We start from the raw sequence: 20,779 nt of genomic DNA, 5'->3' as shown, positions 1-20,779 counted from the left end.
CAAGCCATGGGGCCTTCAGAATGGTTCCCGCTGGCGCACATAGAGCGCTCTTGTCTCATTAGGCAGCTGGAGTGCGCACCGACTGCATCTGCCAAGGCTTCCCCGCAGCTGGATCACAAGAAGACACTAGGAGCCGGCGTTGAGCTCTGGCCGCACACCCGGCGATATGTACACCATCAGGGTGAAGGCCGCGCCGCGGCAGGCCGCCAGCTACGCCGCCGTGGCTGCGGGCAGCGCCGCCGACGGCGGTGGCGCCAGCGGCAGCGGCCAGCCCTCGCCCTCGGCCACCCCGCCCCCAGCCGGAGCGCTGGCGGCCGCGGAAGCAGAAGAGGTAGACCACGTCAACTTCTCAGCAGGCAACCCCAGGGTGGAGCACATGGTGGGCCGGGTCTCGCTGTTCCGACACCTGCCGCCGCCCGGCGCCTCGGCCGCCGCCGGCACGCCCGTGGCAGGGCAGCACCCAGCCGCACAGCAGCAGCAGCAGCAGCAGCAGCAGCAGCAGACCGCCAGCGTCCTCAGGAGCGAGATAGAGCCGGCGGCGTCAAGTGACCTGGCTTCGCCCACGGCGGCACGGCAACACCCCGACCTGCCGGTGAGACCGCAGACGGTAGCGGAGTGGGGTGTTGGCGGGCATGTGGTGCCTGCGGGGAGGCAGAGCTCTGCATACCAGTCCATGCTGCGATTTGCTGAGGGTAATTCTGTTATTCCTCTGTGACTCCCACCACCTCTTCCCCACCACGACTCCCTCCCTCCATTCTGCTTGCCCCGGCCCCACCGCAGCCCGGCCGCAACGCGCACCTGTGCATCCTGGCGCTGCCCGCCGACATGGGCTTTGCGGAGCTGTGCACCTTCATGGGGGCCTACTTCCAGCACGTGAGCCAGGCCTTGTTGAGCCTGGGGCTGGATGGCCTGCCGCTGCCTTGAGCCTGGGGGCGGTGGCGGGGCTTGCCGCTGAGGGGTGGCATGCTGCCACATGAGCCTGAGCCAGCAGCGCTCGACAGCGCAAGCCAGCGCACGCACGCGATGGTTCCTCACACGATATGCGTGCATGCATGCATGCATGCATGCCTGGGAGGCCGCACGCCTGATGCGGCTGCGGCTGCACCCCGCGGGCGCAGGTCCGGGAGGTGCGGCTGGTGCGGCGGGAGGGGCGCGGCAGCGTGTGCCTCGTGCTGCTGCGCTTTGGTGCGCAGCAGGCGGCCGACGACTTCTACCGAGACTACAACGGGCGAGCGGTGAGTCGCGGAGCGCGGAGCAGCACAGCGCAGCAAGCACAGGGCAGCGGTGTGCAGGGCAGCCGACGCGACAGGAGAGAGCAAGGCAGAGTGGAGCGGAGCAGGGCCAAGGGTTGGGGAGAGGGGTGTCGATGCCCCGCCCACCCCTGCCTCCCACTCTTGCCTGCCCGCTGCTTCCTCCTGCCTGCCCGCCTGCCCGCCTACCCCAACCACAGTTCTGCATGCTTGAGCCGGAGATCCTGTGCCGGCTGGTGTATGTCAAAGAGGTGGAGTGCCAGCAGGCGGCAGAGGCCGGGGGCGAGGCTCCGGCAGCATCGGCGGTGTCGGCAGCGACGGGGCTGGCGCAGCAGCAGCAGCAGCAGCAGCAGCAGCAGGGCGGCGGTGGCAGCAGCGGCGGGTTGAGGGCGCCCCCCGGCACCACGGAGCTCCCCACCTGCCCCGTGTGCCTGGAGCGGCTGGATGAACACATCAGCGGCATTGTGACCACGGTGGGTGGGCATGGTGGCTGGGGCGGGCAGCCCTGTGATTTGTGGCGGACAGCCCTGGTGCGTATTGGTGTGCGGGCGAAGTGGGCGGCTCGGTGGCTGTGTCAGGGGGGTGGGAGGGTGGCTTGCTGGCAACTGGCTGCGCTGCGTGAGTCTTCCGGGGGCCAGGCGTGTGTGCGCCCAGCGCCGCGGCCCGCACCTGCGAGCTGGTGTAGGTGTGCAACCACCGTTTCCACAACGAGTGCCTGCGGCAGTGGGGCGACACCTCCTGCCCGGTGTGCCGCTACTGCCAGCACTCCAACGCCACCACCAGCCACTGCGCGGTCTGCAGCACCTCGGCAGGTGGGCAGGGAATTGTGGCGTTGTGGCGGGTACTGTGTGTGTGTGGTGGTGGTGGTGGTGGTGGTGGGGTGAGGGTCACGTGTCCCCGCTCGCCATCGCCGCCGCCTCCGCACCCACGCCTCCCGCCTCTGCTGCTGCCTCGCCCGCAGACCTGTGGATCTGCCTCATCTGCGGGCACGTGGGGTGCGGGCGGTACCGCGGCTCCCACGCCGCGGGCCACTGGCAGGCCAGCGGGCACGGGTACGCTCTGGAGCTGGAGACACAGGTGCGGGGTGCAGGGGGGGAGGGTGCGTGTGTGGGAGTGTGGGATGGGGTGGAGGCATGGCATGTGTGTGGGGCCCTCCCGGAAACCCTCCCGGACAAAGCGCACGCCTGGAGCAAGTGCCTCCCTGCCTTGCGCGCCTCCTCCACACACACACACACACACACACACCACCCCATCCCTCCCCCCCGCAGCGTGTGTGGGACTACGTCAACGACAGCTACGTGCACCGCCTCATACAGAGCAAGACGGACGGCAAGCTGGTGGAGGTGGGCGGGCGGGGGGAGGTGGAGCCAGGGGAGGGAGGGAGGGAGGGATGGGGCCACAGTGGGCCTGCTCCTTTGCCGCTCCTTTGCTGGCGGGCCGCACGGTGTGTGTGGCCGGCGCGGGACGTGTCGAGCATGGTGCGCCCGCCGGGACGGCTGCGTCCGCGGCAACGAGCACCCAGCACCCAGCGAGAACGCCGCACCCGCTCCTCCCCCGCCTGCCCGCCCCCGCAGGTGCCCTCGCCAGCGCAGCACAACCAGGCGGGGTGCAGCGGGCGCCCCGCCAGCCGCGGGCCGGCGGCCGCCTCGGGTGCGTGCGGTGCTGCCTCTTTCTCCTCCTCGCCGCCCGGGATGGGATGTGCCGCCCTGCGCGCCCTGCCTCTGCCTGCCTGCCCCCTGGCCCCCTGGTCCCACCCCTGCCACGCCGCACGCCACGCGCCGCGCCCACCCGCCGCCGCCTGCGGCGCAGAGTGCGGCAGCGAGCAGTGCTACGGCGACCCGGAAATGGAAGAGGCCATGGTGCTCAGGTGGGTGGCTGGCTGGCTGGGTGTGGAGTACTCGCGCCGGCCGGCCGAGCATGGACGTGGCGCGATGGGAGGCGGCGGCGGCGCCTCTTCAACGCTGGTTGCTGGTCGCTGCCGGCTTGCTGCGCACGCGCCATCGCCAGCACCCATCCACACCCACCACATGCGCACATATGCACATACACACATACACATCCTCCACACCGCCTGCTTGCCCAATCGCCCCCTTGCTCCTCACCTGTGCACCCGCAGCAAGCTGGATGCTCTGGCCACCGAGTATAATCACCTGCTGGTGACCCAGCTGGAAAGCCAGCGGCAGTACTTTGAAGGCCTGCTGGTGCGGCGCGCGGCGGAGGCGGAGGCGGAGGCGGCGGCGGCGGGCGCGGCGGCGGCGGCGGCAAAGGACGTGGCGGCGGCGGCGCGCGCCGCGGCCGCCGAGGCCGACCGCCGGCGGAGGCAGGCGGAGAGCAAGCTGGTGGGTCCGCGGGCTGCTGCTGCTGCTGGCGGCAGGATGGCCTGGGGGAGGGTGGAGGAGGTAGTCCCCTGAGCAGCTGCTGCCTGTTAGAAGGGAACGTGGCCGCCACGCCTGCTTGGCCAACCGCCCTTTGTGCGAGCGAGTGCTGGATCCCCGCTGCCGCCGCCGCCTAAGCCCTCCCGGCACCCACCACTTCAACACTGCGGGTCTGTGCCGCACCCCGCGCCGCAGGCGGACGCCAGCGGGCGGCTACAGCGGGCGGAGGAGGAGCGGCAGTTCCTGAGGCAGCTCAGCGACAGCCTGCTGGCAAACCAAAAGGACTTCCAGGCAAGGCCTGGGGCCTCCTTGATGCCTCGCTGTCGCTGCTGCCGCTGCTGGCGCCGCTGGTGCTGCCTGGCCCTGCAGGCTCTGGCTCCTGTCGCTTGGTGCTTGGCTCTGGCTCTGGCTCGGCTGGCTCGACTGGTGCTGCTGGCTGCTGCTGGGCTGGGGCTGGCTCTGATGACTGGCAGCAGCCTCTGGGCGGCCAGCTATTGCGTGGTCAGCCAGGGTGTTGGCGTATGGCGCTGCTGCTGCTGAGCAAATTTTCAGTGGCCCCAGCCAGCCGCTGTCGCACCCACCGGGGACTCACCTGCCAGCCGTGCCTGCTGGGCTGGGGGTGCCGCAGGCGCGGCTCAAGGCAGCTGAGGAGAAGCTGGCGCAGACGGCGGCGGAGAAGGATGCTGCGGTACGGGAGCTGCAAGAGCAGGTGTGCGGGGCGGAGGGCGTGCCCGTGGGGCAGGTGGTGGGCGCAGAGTGCGGTGCCGCATGTGCGCAGCCCTCCTCTCCCCAGGCGGCTGCCGCCGGCCCCCGCTGCACCGCCATGTGCCCGCATGCCCCACCACCTGGCCGCTTCGCTGGTCACCTCCCCTGCTCCTCGACGCGCGCCCCGGGCCCAGGTTCGGGACCTGATGGTGTTCCTGGAGGCGCGGCAGACGATAGAGGCGGCAGGGGCCGGCGGAGAGCTGGATGGCGGCACCCTGCTGCCGGTGCCCGAGGCGGCGACGCAGGCGGCGGCCTCGCAGCGGCGCGGCCCCGGCGCAGACGGCAGGCGCGGCAAGAAGCGCTGAGCGCCCGGGGGGGGCTGCCGGCTGTAACGGCAGGCTGGCTGCAGGCGCGGGTGCCGCGGTAGCGGCAGCGCAGCAGGCACGGCGCCGGCGCCGGCGGCAGGGGGAAGAGCGGCCACGGCGCCGGCGACGCTTAATAGCAGCGGCTGATGCTCCCATGATGCATGCCTACCAATCAGCACGCTGGAACATGCTGATCTCTCTTAGTCTGAGCCCCGAGGCGCAAGCTGCCACACAGCCCCCTCCCCTTGAGGGGGCCACACAGCGGGGGCCACTTGCGGGCGGGCCACTAGGGCTGGCGGCGCTCCCGGCGCTCCCACCGGCTGGAGTGCACCAGGCAAGGGGCAAATCTGCCATCTCATATGGCACCCCTGAGAGCTGTGAGGCAGCTCCAGAGCAAGCCAGGCCTCAATTGTTCTCCACGTGGCTTCCAACCCCCGAGCACTGCTGAGGGGTGGCACCTCGTACGCTCCCACCCCAACACGCCCTCCCTGGCTCTGAGCGCATTGGGGCTTGCGATCCAGGCCTTGATGTTGCTTTTGGGTTGCATCCATGCGGCAAACCCGCACGAAAACGGTTTTCGATCCGCATCATTCGGCTCCGGAGGGCTTTGGAGCAGTACGCTTCTTCCTGAGGGTTTCCTTCCTGATTTGGTCATTATCCTCCCCGCTGAATCGCCCAACGTCTCCTCACCGTATGTCGGACTCATAATACGCTTCTCCCAGAGCTTGGCTGCCATCCTGTGGTCACACCCTCCACCTCCTTCGCTGCTAGCACAGCTTTGCGCCAGGCACTGCCTCCAGTGTCCATGTGGGCGGTCTGTCATGCTTCAGACGCGCGCAGCGATGGGGACGGTGACCCCTGCACTGGCCCCACCAGCGCTGGCGCAGCCCAGGCGCCGCTACACCAGGCGCCCTGGGCCCACAAACCAGCGCCACCAGAACAGCACCTCAAGGTGGTCATCTGTGCTATCTGCCTGTGCTGTTGATGATTCGCTCTGTGTGTGCCTGCCCCGCGGCCCAGCTGAGCACCCTGCGGGGCGAGGGCACCTGCGGCGCGCTTGCTGCCAGTACACGGTTAGGTCAGCTCTCCCTGCTTGGATTGCTGACACCCTGCCCTGCTTGGGCCCGGTGACGCGCAGGTAGCCCAGGGTTGGCCTAGTGAGGCTCCAGAAGAGCTCCGCTGCTGCAGCCCCGCCGCGCCCGTGGCGCCGCAGAAGCAAGCGCCGCAGGGCAGCTCGGGGGAAACGAGCCATGGCGATGTGTGCATGGCGGCGGAGGAGCCCAGCTATCCGCCCACCCCCTCGGCACACGTGCAGGGAGCCAGCCTGTCCGCCCTGCTGTCTGCCGACCTCAGCAGCGGCAGCGGGCGCGACAGCGAGGCGGAGGCCTGGCACAGCGGCCTGCAGCTGGGCGAACGCGTGGGCGCGGCGGCGGCGGTGCTGGAAGCGCTGGCGCCGACACGTTGGGCAGGCCAGCCGGCAGAGGCTGCTCCCATCCTGATTCATGACCGACAGGCAGCTGCGCTGCGCAGCCCGGGTCTGATGAGGTTCATGCCTGTCTCAGACACAGGCGTGCCGCCGGCTCTCCGCCGCAAGTGAGCTCAACAGCCGCCCAAGCAGCAGCAGCAGCAGCAGCAAGCTTCGCTCATGCAGCAGCTGCAGTTGCAGCGCAGCCCAGCAGCAGGCTGCGGTTTGCAGCGGTAGAAGCGCACTAGCCCCTCTTTCAGCTAACCCAAGCACATTCAGCGGCAAGAACACTCCCTGGGAACTTGAATTCAGCCCTTACATTTTCTTGCTTGTTTGCCCTCAAGCCCACTCATCGCTGCTCCCATGTTGCTGTGATGCCCGTTTTTCACACTTGCCCCCCAGTTTACTGCCCCGAACCCTCTGCTGACGCTTTTCAAACCCACATTAACTCGACATGCTTGTCTAACCCGTTGTCATCCCCTGGTCTTTGTTCGATCATGTGTGTCGGACGCCGCCGCCTCTGCCCTGCCCGTCCTCAGGCCGCATGTGCCGCGCATTGCTTTTTGAGTTCAGCCAGAACCTCTCTCTCCTTTGTATCATTTTCTGGTAAATCTTGGCCACTTTAGTCGAAGACTGCTGTAAACCGCATTTTTATGTCGGAACCCCAGCCGCTATGGCAACGCCCCGCCTTGCTGGCGCCCGCCCCCAGCCACCTGGCGCTGACCGGAGTTACAGCGGCCCCTGCATGGTTCCCCTTTGTAACTAGTGATTCCCTGAACGGAGGTGGGTGCTCGGAGCGACTGCAGGGTTTCGGCAGGCGCATGGGCCTTGTCCGAGCCTTCGCAACTTTCTTGGCAATCTCTGCAGCCCTGTGGCTGCTTGCACATGCAGGTGCGCAGGGAGGATCACGAAGAGGGGCTTGGCGCTGCACCCTTGTCGTGGCATGGTGCTTGCTCTGGCGGTGCGAGCTGCAGGCAGAGTTAGCGTGCTGGGTGCACTGGCAGGTGTGTGGCTGCAGCTTCGGGCCTGATGCGCCTGCACAATTGCCATAGGGGATGCGGGCGGCGGGCGTGCCGCCACCCCGCCAGGCAGGAAGGCGTGAAGTGCAGCGTGTGGCCCATTCCATGTGTCATCCTGTCGCCTCAGCCCCTCCCGCCCGCTGCCTGCAGTAAGGAGGCAACCGGTGCGGCAGCTTGCAGCCATGAGCACGGCGGCCACGAGCGGCGGCAGCGGCGGCGCCGCCTCGGCGGCCGGGGTGTCAGTGGTGTTTGTCACAGTGCCCAGCAAGGCAGTGGGCCAGAAGATTGCGCACAGCCTGGTGGAGGGCAAGCTGGCGGCCTGCGTGAACATCATTCCGGGTGCGCCGCCGCAGCCGCAGCCGCCCTGGGCCGGGCCCTACCGCTTCCGCATGCCTGCCGTTGCCACCACCGCCTGCATTCGTGTCTCCTTTGATGTTCGGATGGCCCTGGAGCTGAACGCTGCAGGGGCTGCCAGTGCGGGGTTGGCCTCACCTGTCCTGCACCCAACGTCCCTGCCACCATCTGGCATCACCTGCCCCGCAGCACCTGCCCCTGCCTGCCTGCAGGCCTGGAGTCTGTGTACCTGTGGGAGGGCAAGGTGCAGTCGGATGCGGAGCTGCTGCTGAAGATCAAGACGCGAAAGGCGCTGGTCGGGGAGTTGACGGCGGCGGTCAAGGCGCTGCACCCGTACCAGGAGTGCGAGGTGGTGGCGGTGGATGTCACCGGCGGCAGCGACACCTACCTCCAGTGGTGAGGGGGCTGCGGGCGAGGGCGCAGCGGCCGTCGTGGCGCTCCCAGCCCAAGCTCAGGCGCTGGCTTCTGCGGGTGTCTGATCTCCGACTGCTGGCCGCCAAATTGCCCATGCAGGGTGCGCGACAGCACCACTGCTTGAGTGGCGCTGAAGGGAGGGCGAGACGCAGGGCGGCGGGGCACGCGTCCTCTTCCCTTTGCTGCAATCGCTCCCTCTTTTCACATCATTTGATTCTAAAGCACAAGCAACATGGAACACGACAGCAAACGCATGGCACACAAGAGCAACGGCGCGCTCCCGGGGCGCAGCGCCGGCGCCGGCTGCTTAGCTGGCCAACTTCGCCTCATGTGAGCGGTTCCGAGCTGCGGGGCCCTGCAAACCTCGCATTCGGGCCCTCATCTCGCCGCCGGGCCTCCCCACCTTTTAGCCCACGCCCTAGCGGGATGTCCGCATCGACTTCAGACGCGGGCGACGCCCCGCTCTGCAGAGTGTGTTGGGAGGAGGAAGACGAAAGGCCGGGTGAGCAGCGCCCCGCCCTTGATTGCAGGCATTGCCCGCAACCTGCCGCCGCCACCGCCGACCGTCCCCTCGCCGCTCACGTGCAGGTGGCCACATCGCGCTACACTGCCACTGCACGACGGGAGTGCACGACCGCTGCCTGCTGCAATGGATCCTCTCCGAGAATGGCAGGGACAACCTTGTGTGCGAATTGTGCACTGGGCGGTGGCAGGGCGCCATCTCAGGTGGGGCGGGTTGCCGCACCTGCCAGCCAGGCTGGAATGGAGCCTTGGCCAACAGGCTGTCGCTCTGGGGAAATGTAGCGGATGCGCTCGGGGAACACCTGTGCTTCCCTGCCAATCCACCACCACCACCACACGCTATCCACCACCACACGCTATCCACACACCACCCCTCCCCCGCCTCCTGCAGTGTCCATCGCTGAGCTGGCGGAGCAGGCGGCTGCTTACAAGCGGGCAGCCGGCGGCAGCGGGCTGGATGAGGCCACCACCGCCGAGCTGGCGGCTGCTCTGGAGCAGATGCGGGAGCGCAACCAGCTGCTGGCGGCCGCGCTGGCGGCGGCAGAGGCGGCCGAGGCGGCGAGGCAGCGCGACTTCGAGGCTATGAAGAGAATTGCCAGGCGGGATCGCAACGAGTTCCTGGCGCACCTGCGGGGGGCGCGGGCCGAGCGGCGCTCACACCTGCGCTGGGTGCCCGCGGCGCTGCTGGTGCTGCTGGGCGCCTTCTGCGCCGGCGCACACTGGCAGCAGAGCCAGGGCGCCGGCCCGCCCGTGCCCCGCGGCCAGGCGCCAGCGGCGGCGGCGGCAGCGGCAATAGCGGCGGCGAGCGGGCCCAGCGCCGTTGGCAGGCTGTGACGCGCGTCAGCTGTGGTTTTGGTGTTCTGCTGCACATTTGCAAGCTGTACTTTACATTGTCGCTTTACATTTCTCTGCACTCCCAGCATCTGGCCCTTGACGCAATACACGTTGCCCTTGCCGCAATACGTTGCCACCCTGCAAGATTACCCTGCCGCTCTTCATCTTTACATGATTATATTATTATTACACTCGATCACTCGATTTAGAGGTGTAACGAACACACAGGGCCTATGGATGTGCCGACAGTGTCCTGGGGACGGCGGAGCCGCCGGCTGGAAAGTCAGCGCCACAAGAGGGCAATTGCACACTCCGTTTCGGAAACCGTTGTGCACTGACCTACCACAAGTTTTCCGACCATTTTAAAGGATATAGAGGCTGACAACAAGCGTCCACCGCTCGGCACAAACTAAACTAAGTGGCGGCTGAACCGTGCACGATGCGCTGGTTTCCAGTGCTGCTGGGCCTCGTGGTGCTCCTGATCGCCCCGTACGGCGGCGCCGGCGCGCGGGTGCTGCAGGCGGAGGGGGCTGCAGCGGGCGGCGACACGGGTGGCCCGCCGCCGCCTCGCCCCTCCACCGCAAACTGCAGCGAGCTCTTCTACGAGGAGCAACAGGTGGACCATTTCAACTACCAGGCGAGCGCTGCAGTACTGACCTGCTCCTGCCCTTTGCTGCGCGCGCTGCTCTTGGCGGGCACTGCAAGTGTGCGCCAGCCGAGGCCCGCCGCGACGCCTCCCGCGCCTCCCTCGCCCCTGCCGGCCGTGCAGACCAACAACGTGAGCGGCAAGCCCACCTGGCGCCAGCGCTACTTCCTGTGCGACCAGTACTGGGACCGAGAGGACCCCTATGCCCCAATCTTCTTTTATGGTGGGTGCTGGGTGCAGCCAACACCTCCCTACGCACCCCCACCTGCCCGCCTGCCTTTGTGCTTGCCTGCCTGCCTGCCTGCCTTCCAGCCCTGCGCTCCACCAGCTGCTCCCTCCCATGCCCCCACATGCGCGCGTGAAGCCGGCAACGAGGGCAACGTGGCCAACGGCGTCAACAACACTGGGCTGATGTGGGAGCGCGCCCAGGCATTTGGGGCGCTGCTCGTCTTTGCAGAGGTGCGCCGCGCGCAGAGCAGCGGCGCTGCTGCTTGCTGAGGTGGGTGCGATGCCTCCCCACAACTGCGTGGCCCACGCCGCGCTGTTGCAGCACCGCTACTACGGCAACAGCTGGCCGTTTGGCAAGGAGGAGAGCCTCACCCTGGAGGGGCTGCAGTTCTTGTCCATGGAGCAGGTGGGGCGCTGCCTGGGGGGCTGAAGGGGCAGAGGGTGGGCTTGTGGAGGCCGATGGGGTCACATGATGGGGGTGAGTGTGGTGTGCGTATGTGGCAAGGGGTAGCCCGGCATTTGACCCGAGCTGGGCCCACTGCCCGCTCTGAACATAGCGGCGAGGTGCTGCTGCCTCTGGTGCTTGCTGCAGGCCATCGAGGACTATGTGACTTTCTTAAATGTGAGGCCTGGCTGCTGCAGCCTTGCTCTGGTGGTGGCGGTTTGTGTGTCGCGCTTCTGGCTGTTGCCGATGGTGCCGCGTGAGCCCCTGCTGTGCCACCCTTTCCACCAAGACACTTTGCCTCGCGGGCGAGGGGAAGGAAGGTCCTGTCGCCTGCTGCCACCAATCGTCGCCTCGCTTCTGCCGCCGCCGCCGCCGTGCAGTGGCTCAAGATCTCGCTGAATGCCACCTCGGCGCCTGTCGTTGCCTTTGGCGGCAGCTACGGTGGGTGGCCAGCTGTGCCCTGTGGCTGTGGTGGCAGGTAGCCGGCTGTCAGGGCCTACGGGGCCGTGTGCCATGCAGCCCGTGCCCATCCCCTGATGCCAATGTGTGTGGCTGTGGTGCAGGCGGCGTGCTGGTGGCCATCATGCGGGCGACCCGTCCTAGCAGCGGTGAGTGGCGTCTTGGAGCGGGGGGCGCCTGGGTGCCCGCACGCGAGCCGTGCAAGCACTGCCTTTTGCCGCTCGACACGCGTCTAGCCACCACACCCCGCCACCACGCCCCGCAGTGCAAGCGGCGGTGTCGTCGTCGGCGCCCATGCGCGGCTGGCTGCTGCAGGATGGCGGATATGATCCCGGCAGCTATTGGGAGGTGAGTTGGGTGGGCGGCGGCAGCGGGGTGGCGGGGCGTGGCGAGTCGGTCCGGGCAGCGGCTGCGCAGCAGCTCCAAGCGGGAAGGGGGGCGTGCCCTCCACGCGCCGCCCACCACCTTGTTTGCCTCCTCGCCCACACAGCTCGCCTCGCCTGCGGTGTCATCCCACCCCTGCCTGCCATCACACCGACACGCCCTCACACGGTGCAGGTGGTGACGCGCGACGCCAGCCCCGCCGCCGGCGCCGACCCCGCCTGCGTGCCCAACTCGCAGCGCCTCTTCCCGCTGATCATCAGCCTGATCGAGAGCGGGAAGGAGGCCAGCTGGCGCCAGGTGGAGCAAGGCCTGCGCATCTGCCCCGGCGCCATCAACAGCAGCGGCGATGCCACCATGTGTGAGTGCGGGGTAGGGGCCTGGGCAGGGGCCGGCTGCGCAGCCGCGGTGGAGGCCGCAAGCGCGCCCGCCCTTGCATTGTGCGCCGCCCTCCCACCTGGGCCCCTGCCGTTGCTGTGCCTGTGCCTGTGCCTGCAGGGGCCATGATGGCTAACCAGGTGCGTGCAGCACGTGCAGCACGCTGGCATGCTAGGGCAGCAGCTGGGGAAGGCACCTGCTCCTGCCTGCTGCCGCGTGATCGTCGCCCCCTTTCCTCCTGAGCTTTCTTCCATGCTCGACTGCCTGCTTTCCGTCCTCCTTTCTTTCTTCCAGGCATTCGACATGGCATCCATGGGCAATTACCCCTATCGTTCGGCGTACTTCACGGGTGAGCAGACAGCCCCTTCACACAACAGTTTGCTTGACTGGGGGCGTTGTTGCCGCATGAGCACACCTGCGCCTGCGCTGCGCAGCCTCTCACACCTGGCGCGGCGGCTGCTGTGCGGCCGTCACCTGCCCAGCCCCACCAGCCCTCCCGTGCCCATCCTGCGCTGCCACCTGGCCTCCCTCCCTTGGCGCAGGCAACCCCGACTTTCCCTACCCCGCCTGGCCAGCCCGCGTGGTCTGCTCCCAGCTGGCGGGCAGCTTCCAAGGCGACGAGGAGCTGCTGGCGGCGGGCGGCGCCGCCATCTCCGTCATTTTTAATGTCACTCAGGTGCGGCCTGTGCTGTCAGCCCGCCAGACTATGGGGTGCCTGCCTGCCTTCCCGCCTCTTGCCTGCTTGCTTGTACGCCAGCCCATCTGTCTGCCTGCCGCTCCTTGGGGGCCGTCCTCCCAGCCCAAACGCGCTCCGCTCTCCTCCCTTGCACCCCAACCCCCGTGACGCGCGCCTGCCCACCGCCCCGCCTCCCTGCCCTCGCTCCCTCCCCGCCTGCTCTGCTCCTGCCGCCGCAGTCGGTGCCCTGCTATGACTACGCCTTTGCGCAGTCCTCCACCAGCCTGGGGGCCCCCGGCTCCTACAGCTACCAGACCTGCACCCAGTTCCAGCTGAACTCCATCTGGTTTGGGACCAACGGCGCGCCGCGCGACATGTTCTGGCGCGCCGCCACCCCCTTCAACCGCTCCGCGCTGGACGCCTCGTGCGTGGCGGCGTTTGGCGGCGTGGTGCTGCCGCACATCGGCGAGATGCACCTGCGCTACGGCCTCTTCCCTGACCAGTTTGCGGGTGAGACGGCCGCTTGCTGGCCCAGGCTGCGGCCCAGTGATCAGCGGACGCCCAGGGGCGGGGTGTGGCAGACTGCGCGTGTGCGCGGCGGCCCGCGTGCCGGGCTGCCCGCTTCCTGCCCCCGCTGTCGACGCGGGACGCACGGCCACACGCCCACCGCACCGCACTCGCACTCTCCCTGCTCCCCCCCCCGCAGCCGCCGCCACCAACGTGGTGTTTTCCAACGGGCTGCTGGACCCCTGGGGTTCTGCCGGCTACCTGGAAGGCCTGGCGCCCTCGCTGCCCGCGGTGGTGCTGCCGCAGGGCGCGCACCACGTGGACCTCATGTTTGCAGACCCGGCAGACCCGCCGCAGTTTGCAGAGGTGCGGCGGTGGTGGGGGGGGGCCTCCTGGGAGGTGGCAGTGATGTGTGCGAGGGTGGGTGGGTGGGGTGGTGGTTTGGTGGTGGACGCGGCAGGTGTGCACTGGGTTGGTTGGATTTGTGATACTGTTCCCCATGCTGGTGCAGGCACGAGACGAAATCATGGGCCACGTGCGCACCTGGATCGATGACTGGGTGGAGCAGCAAGAGGAAACTGAGCAGGAGTGACTGGCCGAGCAGCCGTGGCGAGGCAGCACGCGTGTCGTGGACGCACAGGGAGGCCCTCGGTTCGAATCGGCGTGATTGTGTGATACAAAGCTGAGACACGGGCAGGTATCCACGGTGCAGGTGTCCACCACGGGGCCCCTGCCGGCCTCAGCGCCGCTGGTGGCGCACCCACACCAGCGCCGCCCACAGCAGGGCGGCAAACACCCAGAAGAAGAGCGACTCGTAGACCAGCCAGAGCCACTTGCTGGCACCCTCCAGGCCGTAGAAGCCCAGCACAGTCTGGCCGCCGCTGCGGTACGCCACGTCCCGCTCGCCCTCAAACTGCGCAGGTGGAGGCGGCGCCAGGCGGAGGGCCGCGGTCACGGGGAAGGAGCGGCACGTGCTTGTCATGGGTGCTGTGCAGCCCAGTCGGTGGTAGCGCTGCGCTGCAGCATCATGCTGTTCGGGCAAGCCTACCCGCGAATGACTCGCACCCCACCACACACACACCTGGTTGACCATCATGGCGCCAAAGGCGTAGCGCAGGTGGTCGATGACGGCATACCAGCGCCTGCAAACGCGGCGAGGTACGGGTAGGGTCGGAAGCGTTGGCAGGGGGCCAGCCTGCTACAAGCTGTGGGTAGTACCCACAACGCACGCTGCAGCACGCACCAGTATGCGGGCAGCTGGCTCCAGGGGATCATAAAGCCTGCGGCCAGGGGGAGCTCCGGCAAGTGGGCAGGGTGAGCCGGCGTGCGAGCGGCCCAGACCACAGCACGCACCGCGGCACGGCGTGCACGCCGCACCCTGCATGCGTAATGCATCACTGAGCCACCTGCCCAAGTCCAGGCAGAAGGACGTAAGCATTGCTGGCACGGCTGCAACCAGGCCAAGCCGCAGCCTTCTCTCCCCATGGCATGCGGTTCCTGCCTGAAAAGAAGAGCAAGGTTGTGGCGTACGCTGGCAGCACCGCGCCCGCCACGTCCACCGTGGGCGAGACGGCGCCTGCCAGCAGCGCCAGCGCGATCGCCACGCACATGCTCACAAAGTAGACCAGCCAGAAGAGGAGGAAGGAGCCCTGGAGCCTGCGGGCCGGGGAAGGGGTGGGGCGTGGCTGCTGCTTGTCGGGGCGCCCAGCACCAGGCCAGGTGCATTTGGCGCCCCCGCTGCCAGGAAGCTCGCTGGCACGATGCCATCCCTACAGCTGGCTCGGCGCAAGCCTGCTGCCACCCCACCTGATCAGGTAAAACACCAGGGCTGAGTAGATGACAGACGGGATGGCGCCCACCGCCACCTCCTCGCTGACCTGCACCCCAGCAGCCGAGGCGGCCCGCAGCCAGTTGCTGGAGGAAGCCGGCATGAGGCGGCCACTGCACCCAGCCAGCAACAGCCATGTATGCCCCACCGCCGCAGCAGCCAACTTGCCTTGTAGATGAGATACGTGAGTGGTCGGTAGAGCCCGTCGGAACGCTCCCGCACATACACCGGCCGCTCCAGTACCAAGCACGGCAGGATGCCCATGCTGCAGGCAGGGCAGGGGGGCCAGGCGGGCCGTCAGATGCTCGATGCTGCTCTGGCAGACCCTGGCCGTGCCCTGCCCAGCGAGACAGCACTTTGGAGAAACAGCACCAACCCCCAACCTCCGCTGCCGCCTCCACATCCACATCCACACACTACCAGCACAAGCAGCACATGCACACGCGCCCGTCACCCTTCCCCCAGGATCCTCGCCTGGTGAAGGCGGTGAGCATGGACCACAGGAAGAGCACAGCGGCGGCGGCGGCCACATCCTCCGGCGCGGAGCTGTCGCCGATGCCCCAGTAGATGGTAGCTACCAGGAAGGTGACCATCACCTTGTCGCCGGTACGGGGCATGATGTACTCGGCGCGCTGCAGGAAAGCAGGGGGTTGTCTGTGTGTTGTGTGCGTGTGTGGTGCGAGCACGAGGTGTGTGTGGGCAGGTGGGGCCTAGGGCCGGGCGCAGCCAGCACTGCAGGGCCACGAGGCGCAGGGCCTGCCAAGTGCGGCACCAGCAAGGCGCAGGACGGGAAGGCTACGAGCCGGGCAGTACCTTGATGGCCCGCAGGGTGCGGTACCGGTACAGCACCAGCAGGGCAAACCACATGGGCGTGACGGTTCCCTCCTCCTGCCCCCCACACCCGCTGCAGCTGGCGCCGCAACCCCGCACGCCGCCGCCGCCGCCGCCGCCGCCGCCGCCGCCTGGCTGCTGCAGTGCCGCCAGCGCCTCCCCCCGCAGCGCCTCCTGGGCGGCCTCGTTGTCGGCATGCAGCTGGGAGGCGGCGTAGGCATCAGCAAACCGGCAGGCCTGCTTGGGGTCGGTGTCTGCTCTGGTGGTGACATCCACGACAAAGTCTGCTAGGCCCTCGGCTGCAGCAGGGCGCCGCAGCTCGGGGAAGGTGGCGGCAAAGTAGTCGAGCAGGGGGGGGCCTGCGGAGCGGGTGCAGTTGGGGAGGCGGTGAGCCATGGCGGCGGGTCAAGCGCAAGACATATGGCGGAGCCTGGAAGGCAGGGAGGCGGGCGGGCAGGCCAGGGGTGGCACAGGGCAGGGCAGTCCTCAGCCGGCGGGCTGGGCAGCGGGGCCACAACTCTGCCAAAATTGAACAGCAGCGCACCGTTGGGACCAAAGTACACGGTGCGCCCCCGCTGCAGCAGCAGCACGCGGTCAAACAGGGCAAAGACGGAGGGGGCCGGGGAGTGGATGGTGCAGGCCACTGAGATGCCCTCGCGCGCCAGGTCCTGTGGCGGGCGGGGCGGCATGCAGGCAACACAAGAGCGTGTGGGAGCTGGAAGAGGGGGAGAGGCCATGTGCGCGAGGTGCAGCCGTTCTGCAGCAGAGCCTGCGGGGGCTCAGCAGCCAGCTCATCGCAGCCGCAGTCCGCATGCAAAGACTACCCCCTGTGCTGCCTGGGCCACCCGCCCCGCCTGGCCACTCCCCCATCCATCCCTGCGGCATCGCTACCCATCGACCCCACTCCATGCCTCCAACCACCCCTACCTTGACAATCAGGGCCACCTCGCCGCCATAGAAGGAGTCCAGCCCTGAGGTGATTTCGTCAATCAGCAGCACGCGCGGGCTGGTGATGAGCGCGATGCCGATGTTGCAGCGCTTGGACTCGCCGCCACTGATGCCCCTGCAGGGTTGGCGCGGGGGGGGGCGGGGGCGGGCAGGAGGCGAGCGGCAGGGAGTGTGAGGGTGGCGAGGCGAGCAGGTTGAAGCGGGGGAGGGTGTCGGGCCAGCCAGCGGCAGGGCACGCGTGCCAGGCGGCGCCAGGTGGCTCCGCAGCCACTTGTGCTGGCTGCATCGCACAGCACAGCATCCAATGCAGCAGCGGGCAGCGCAGCCTGGCCCTCCCCGTTCCCCACCACACTCCTCCCATCCCTCCAGCAAGCCCACCTGCGCAGCACGCTGCCGATGACGGTGTGCTGGCAGCGCTGCAGGCCCAGCCGCCGCACCAGGTCTGCCACCGCGGCCGCCTTGTCGGCGCGCGGCATGCCCCGCGGCTGCTTCAGCTCCGCCGTGTACATCAGCATCTCGGCGGGGGTCAGCATGCCCAGCAGGGTGTCCTGCTGCTCCACATAGCCGAGGTGGCGGCGCAGCATCGACGGCGTGGGCGCCGCGCCGTCAAACAGCATCTCGCCCTCCACTGTGCCGTACGTCTTGCGCCCCGAGAGCAGGTCGAACAGGGTGGTCTTGCCGCAGCCAGAGGGTCCCAGCACGCACAGCATCTGGCCGGGCAGCAGGAAGCCCGAGACGCCGCCGTCTCTGCCGTCCGTGGCGGCGCCGCCTGGCCCACCCAGCAGCTGAACCCTTGTGCCGCGCTTCTTTCCGGGCACGTAGTACGATATGAGGAAGGTCAGGACGGTCCCCGCTGCCCTAGAGGCTGACTTGCCGTTTTGCGGAGCGGGCTGCGGGGGCGGGGCCTCGATATCCATGGCGTGAGTGCGCAATTGCCGAAAAGTTGGTAATTGTCGAAACAGTTGCAACTACAAGGTGATGACACAATTGTGCGCTCTGAGCAATCTTGAGTGCTGACATGGCGGGCGCCATCCAAAAATGCAACAGAGGCAACACATGAGCCTTTTGCGAAACACTGCCAGCGCATGCTGATGTTTCGCTGAAGGGGAACGATTTTGCATCAGGGCCCACGCATACATGGCACACCCAGTCGTTCAGGTGCTGGCGCCGGCGCCGCACGCGGAGGACAGCAGCCACAGGACGGCTGCGTGGGTGGCCATGTCGAAGCTGGTACCAGCATAGTACCGAGCCAGCTCGGCAGTGCCGTACTTTCCAGCCTGGAAGCGGCGAGACGTGTCGGTGGAGGACAGGCATATCACTCGTTGCATGTGGCGGCTGGAGCGCCAGGTGGCGATGTAGAAGGCGTGCAGAGCGGCATGCAGGCCGCACAGCACCAGCAGCGCCGGCGGCACGCCTGCAGCCGGTTTCAAGCGGCAGGCAGGTCAGGCCTGTTGGGGTGCCGACCCGGAAGCAACAGTGCACAACGAGCTGTGCCCATCACCGAGGGAGTGGCCACCAAGCAGGCTGCGCCCGAGCCTCACCTGGCAGCCCGCACACGCCGGTGGCGGCCGCCAGCGCCACCCAAGGAGACAGCAGGTCGAGGAGGAAGTAGTAGCGCCGACCCTCCAGCTCCTCAAAGCTGAAGTCGGGCCCTACGGCAAACAGCACCTGGACAGGGGGCGGCAGGTGGCGACAGGTGGGCGGGAGAGAAGCCGGGCAGCAGCTGCGTACTCACCACCCCGCCCCCCGCTGTCGTCGCCCGGATCAGAGGCGGTGCCCCCGGACTAGCCCATCGGCGCTCCCAAGGCAGAGGAGCCAGCGGCCATTCCGCCCCCACCTTGCCGTGGGTCACCAGGAGGGAAAGCTCCAGCGCCCAGGCCAGCAGCGCGGGCAGCGGCATGCGCTGCAGCGCGGCGGCGGCCGCCGCCGCTGGGTCCACCAGAGGCACGGCACCCATGCTCCCCGCCAGAGGCGTTGAGCAATCGAAGGTGGGTCGAAGAAATTCAAAGGGTTCTGACAAAGGAAAGGGATCGGCCAGCGTCCCCCTGCACTTGCCCCTCAGCCGCCAGCAACCACCCAGCAAATGTGGAGATTATCGCAGTTACAGCTGGATTCTGGATCAAACAGACATTGCCAGAAAGAAGAGCTGGTGGGAGCCACACAAACAAAAGCAGCCCAGGCGGCGCAGGGCGTGGGTGAAGGGGCGCTGCGGGTGGCCGAGACGCGCGCGCTGCTGCTGCCCCGCACCCGCTGCGTACTGCACACTGGCTTGGCATGGGCTCAGCGCCACGGGCTGCCTCGCGCCATGTATGGGCGTCCCCATGGGCACTGCCAGGCTGCCAGCGGGCTGCACGGGCGCCGCCTCGCGCCCGTGCGCCGCCCGGCTGCCGTGCCCTTGCCGCCTGGCCCTCACGCCTGCATGGGCGCCGGCTCCTCCCGGCCGTCAAACCGGCGCGCCTCCTCCGCCAGCGCCGCATCCAGGTTGCGTATCTTGCTGGCCAGCACCTCGCAGGCGGTCAGCACAATGTCCTGGGGCGGCAGCACGCCGGTGCCCTCCACCCGGAAGATGAAGGTGTCCTGCGGCGGTACGGGAGCGGTACGGGAGGGACGGTACCGAGGCAACTGGAAGAGAGCGGTGGCATCCGTGAAGCCTGGGCCTGGCAGCAAGCCGCACACACCACACCACACCACACCCGCACATCCAGCTACCGTCACCATCAGCCTGCCACGCAAGGAGCCCCACCCCCAACCTGCTTCTGCTTGATGGCCACCAGCCCCGGCTTGCCCATCTCCTCCGCCTTGGCCAGCACCTCGCCGTCGTACTGGTACAGCTCGGGGTTGGTCACCTCCACCTGCCGCGGAGGGAGGGGGAGGTGGAGGTGGGGAGGGGGGAGGAGAGGAGGGAGGTGGAGGTGGCGAGGGAGGAGGAGAGGTAGGGAGGTGGAGAGGGAGGAGGAGAGGTAGGGAGGTGGAGGGGTTGAGATGGAGAGGTGGAGCCCAGCAGAGCGGAGAGGTGAGCAGCAGGGAGGTGAGCAGCAGGCAGCCAGGAACAGCTCGGCGAGACAGGCAGGCGGGCAGGGAATTCGGGGCAGGCAGGCAGGCAGGCAGGCAGGCAGGCAGGTGCTGTACGGACGGCAGGCAGGCAAGCCGGGGCAGGTCAAGGCAGCCCAGGTGAGGCAGCCCCCAGGCGAGGCGCACCCTGTGCGTCAGCTTGTTCAGCCGGAACGTTTTCCGCGGGTCTGCTGCGCACCACTCCTCCTTCTGGTCGTCTGCAGGGGGCAGGAGGCATCGCTGAGGGGCGCAGGGCGGAGGGCAGGGGCGGCAGCGGGGCAGGGAGGCGCCGGGCAGGGGCAGCAGCGCGGCAGGGGCGGCATCCCACCTGTGAGAGTGTCCATGAGGGCGTGGTTGATGGTGATTTCGGGCATGAACTGCGGGGCGGTACGGGGCGGAGGCGGGCGGTACGGATGGCGGTGGAAGCGGGCGGCGATCGCAAGGGGGCGGGGTTTGCCGCGCCCGCCTGTCACGCCACGCCCGGCGCCAGGCGGCTCCCGACAGTGCCAGGCACGGCGCGCTGCGGCGGGCGGTGCATGCCGAGAGGCGGTACATGCGAGGCACGCGTGCGCGTGTGCGTGAGGGCATGCGGGTGTGCGGGCAGGGGCCGTCCTGCCAGGTCCTGCAGGGCGTCGTCCTGCCTGGTACCGTACCTGGTACACGCAGGTGGCCACGGGCATCCACTTGGCGTGGTCCTTGCCCGTGCCCTTGCGCGCCACCGCCCGCAGCTTGAGCTCCTGGTTGCGCCGCATCTTGACCAGCAGGATGCCCTTGTCCTCGCGGTCGTGGTAGCCCACCGGGTGGATGTCTGCGGGTGGGGTGGGGGTGGGGTGGAGAGAGGGTGGAGAGAGGGAGGAGAGAGGTGGTGTGCGTCGCGCCACCAGCGCAGCGCCGCCAGCACCGCGCCACCCCTGCACCCGTCCCTGCCGCGGGCCCGCTCCTGCCCACACGCACAGCCCCGGCAGCAAGCACGCAGGCTGCCGTCGCCAGCGCTCCCGCCCCGCCTGCTTCCTCTCTATTGCCGGCAGCGCACACCCACCCACGCACCCGTCTATACATATCCGAATACTCGAAAACCGAATATCCGTGGGCCCACCC

General features: G+C 68.3%; 7 protein-coding genes across 7 annotated transcripts in view; 5 read left to right on the top strand and 2 right to left on the bottom strand.

Annotated features, from left to right (window-relative positions):
• Positions 1-166: 166 nt before the first annotated feature.
• CHLNCDRAFT_144223 (hypothetical protein) lies at positions 167-4,695 on the top strand (the record flags this gene model as incomplete). The annotated part of the gene is made up of 13 exons (XM_005848800.1): positions 167-592; positions 781-873; positions 1,119-1,235; positions 1,451-1,723; positions 1,936-2,062; positions 2,212-2,327; positions 2,519-2,593; positions 2,825-2,900; positions 3,060-3,117; positions 3,367-3,589; positions 3,821-4,126; positions 4,254-4,370; positions 4,525-4,695. The coding sequence occupies 13 exons, from the start codon at positions 167-169 to the stop codon at positions 4,693-4,695; spliced, it is 2,178 nt and encodes a 725-aa protein (XP_005848862.1).
• Positions 4,696-7,421: 2,726 nt separating this feature from the next.
• CHLNCDRAFT_17678 (hypothetical protein) lies at positions 7,422-7,930 on the top strand (the record flags this gene model as incomplete). The annotated part of the gene is made up of 2 exons (XM_005848799.1): positions 7,422-7,518; positions 7,746-7,930. Coding segments are annotated over 2 exons (282 nt in total), but the record flags the coding sequence as incomplete, so codon positions are not given.
• A 443-nt stretch (positions 7,931-8,373) lies between these two features.
• Positions 8,374-9,303, top strand: CHLNCDRAFT_144220 (hypothetical protein; the record flags this gene model as incomplete). The annotated part of the gene is made up of 3 exons (XM_005848798.1): positions 8,374-8,449; positions 8,536-8,673; positions 8,861-9,303. 3 exons carry the CDS (start codon positions 8,374-8,376, stop codon positions 9,301-9,303), a joined length of 657 nt encoding a protein of 218 aa, XP_005848860.1.
• Positions 9,304-9,536: 233 nt separating this feature from the next.
• CHLNCDRAFT_144219 (hypothetical protein) lies at positions 9,537-11,976 on the top strand (the record flags this gene model as incomplete). Its single annotated transcript, XM_005848797.1, has 11 exons — positions 9,537-9,585; positions 9,759-9,919; positions 10,073-10,172; positions 10,314-10,408; positions 10,500-10,583; positions 10,770-10,799; positions 11,003-11,063; positions 11,186-11,230; positions 11,347-11,429; positions 11,640-11,827; positions 11,961-11,976. The coding sequence occupies 11 exons, from the start codon at positions 9,537-9,539 to the stop codon at positions 11,974-11,976; spliced, it is 912 nt and encodes a 303-aa protein (XP_005848859.1).
• Positions 11,977-12,143: 167 nt separating this feature from the next.
• On the top strand, positions 12,144-13,615 carry CHLNCDRAFT_144218 (hypothetical protein; the record flags this gene model as incomplete). Its single annotated transcript, XM_005848796.1, has 5 exons — positions 12,144-12,189; positions 12,383-12,516; positions 12,756-13,026; positions 13,223-13,389; positions 13,535-13,615. The coding sequence occupies 5 exons, from the start codon at positions 12,144-12,146 to the stop codon at positions 13,613-13,615; spliced, it is 699 nt and encodes a 232-aa protein (XP_005848858.1).
• A 2,615-nt stretch (positions 13,616-16,230) lies between these two features.
• CHLNCDRAFT_10394 (hypothetical protein) lies at positions 16,231-17,367 on the bottom strand (the record flags this gene model as incomplete). The annotated part of the gene is made up of 3 exons (XM_005848598.1): positions 16,231-16,350; positions 16,610-16,745; positions 17,009-17,367. Coding segments are annotated over 3 exons (615 nt in total), but the record flags the coding sequence as incomplete, so codon positions are not given.
• Positions 17,368-19,039: 1,672 nt separating this feature from the next.
• The window catches only part of CHLNCDRAFT_144215 (hypothetical protein), a gene marked incomplete at both ends in the record, with an annotated part of 2,390 nt that continues 650 nt past the window's right edge, over positions 19,040-20,779 (bottom strand). Inside the window, 5 exons of the mRNA XM_005848597.1 lie at positions 19,040-19,207; positions 19,381-19,482; positions 19,829-19,899; positions 20,010-20,058; positions 20,335-20,489. Of these exons, the coding sequence (XP_005848659.1) occupies positions 19,040-19,207; positions 19,381-19,482; positions 19,829-19,899; positions 20,010-20,058; positions 20,335-20,489 (545 nt within the window). The remainder of the gene's footprint in view (positions 19,208-19,380; positions 19,483-19,828; positions 19,900-20,009; positions 20,059-20,334; positions 20,490-20,779) is intronic.

Source organism: Chlorella variabilis, assembly GCF_000147415.1.
Source record: "Chlorella variabilis unplaced genomic scaffold CHLNCscaffold_7, whole genome shotgun sequence".
Classification (NCBI taxonomy): domain Eukaryota; kingdom Viridiplantae; phylum Chlorophyta; class Trebouxiophyceae; order Chlorellales; family Chlorellaceae; genus Chlorella; species Chlorella variabilis.
The sequence above is the reverse complement of the archived record's forward strand: the minus strand, read 5'-3'. Positions and strand labels throughout refer to the sequence as shown.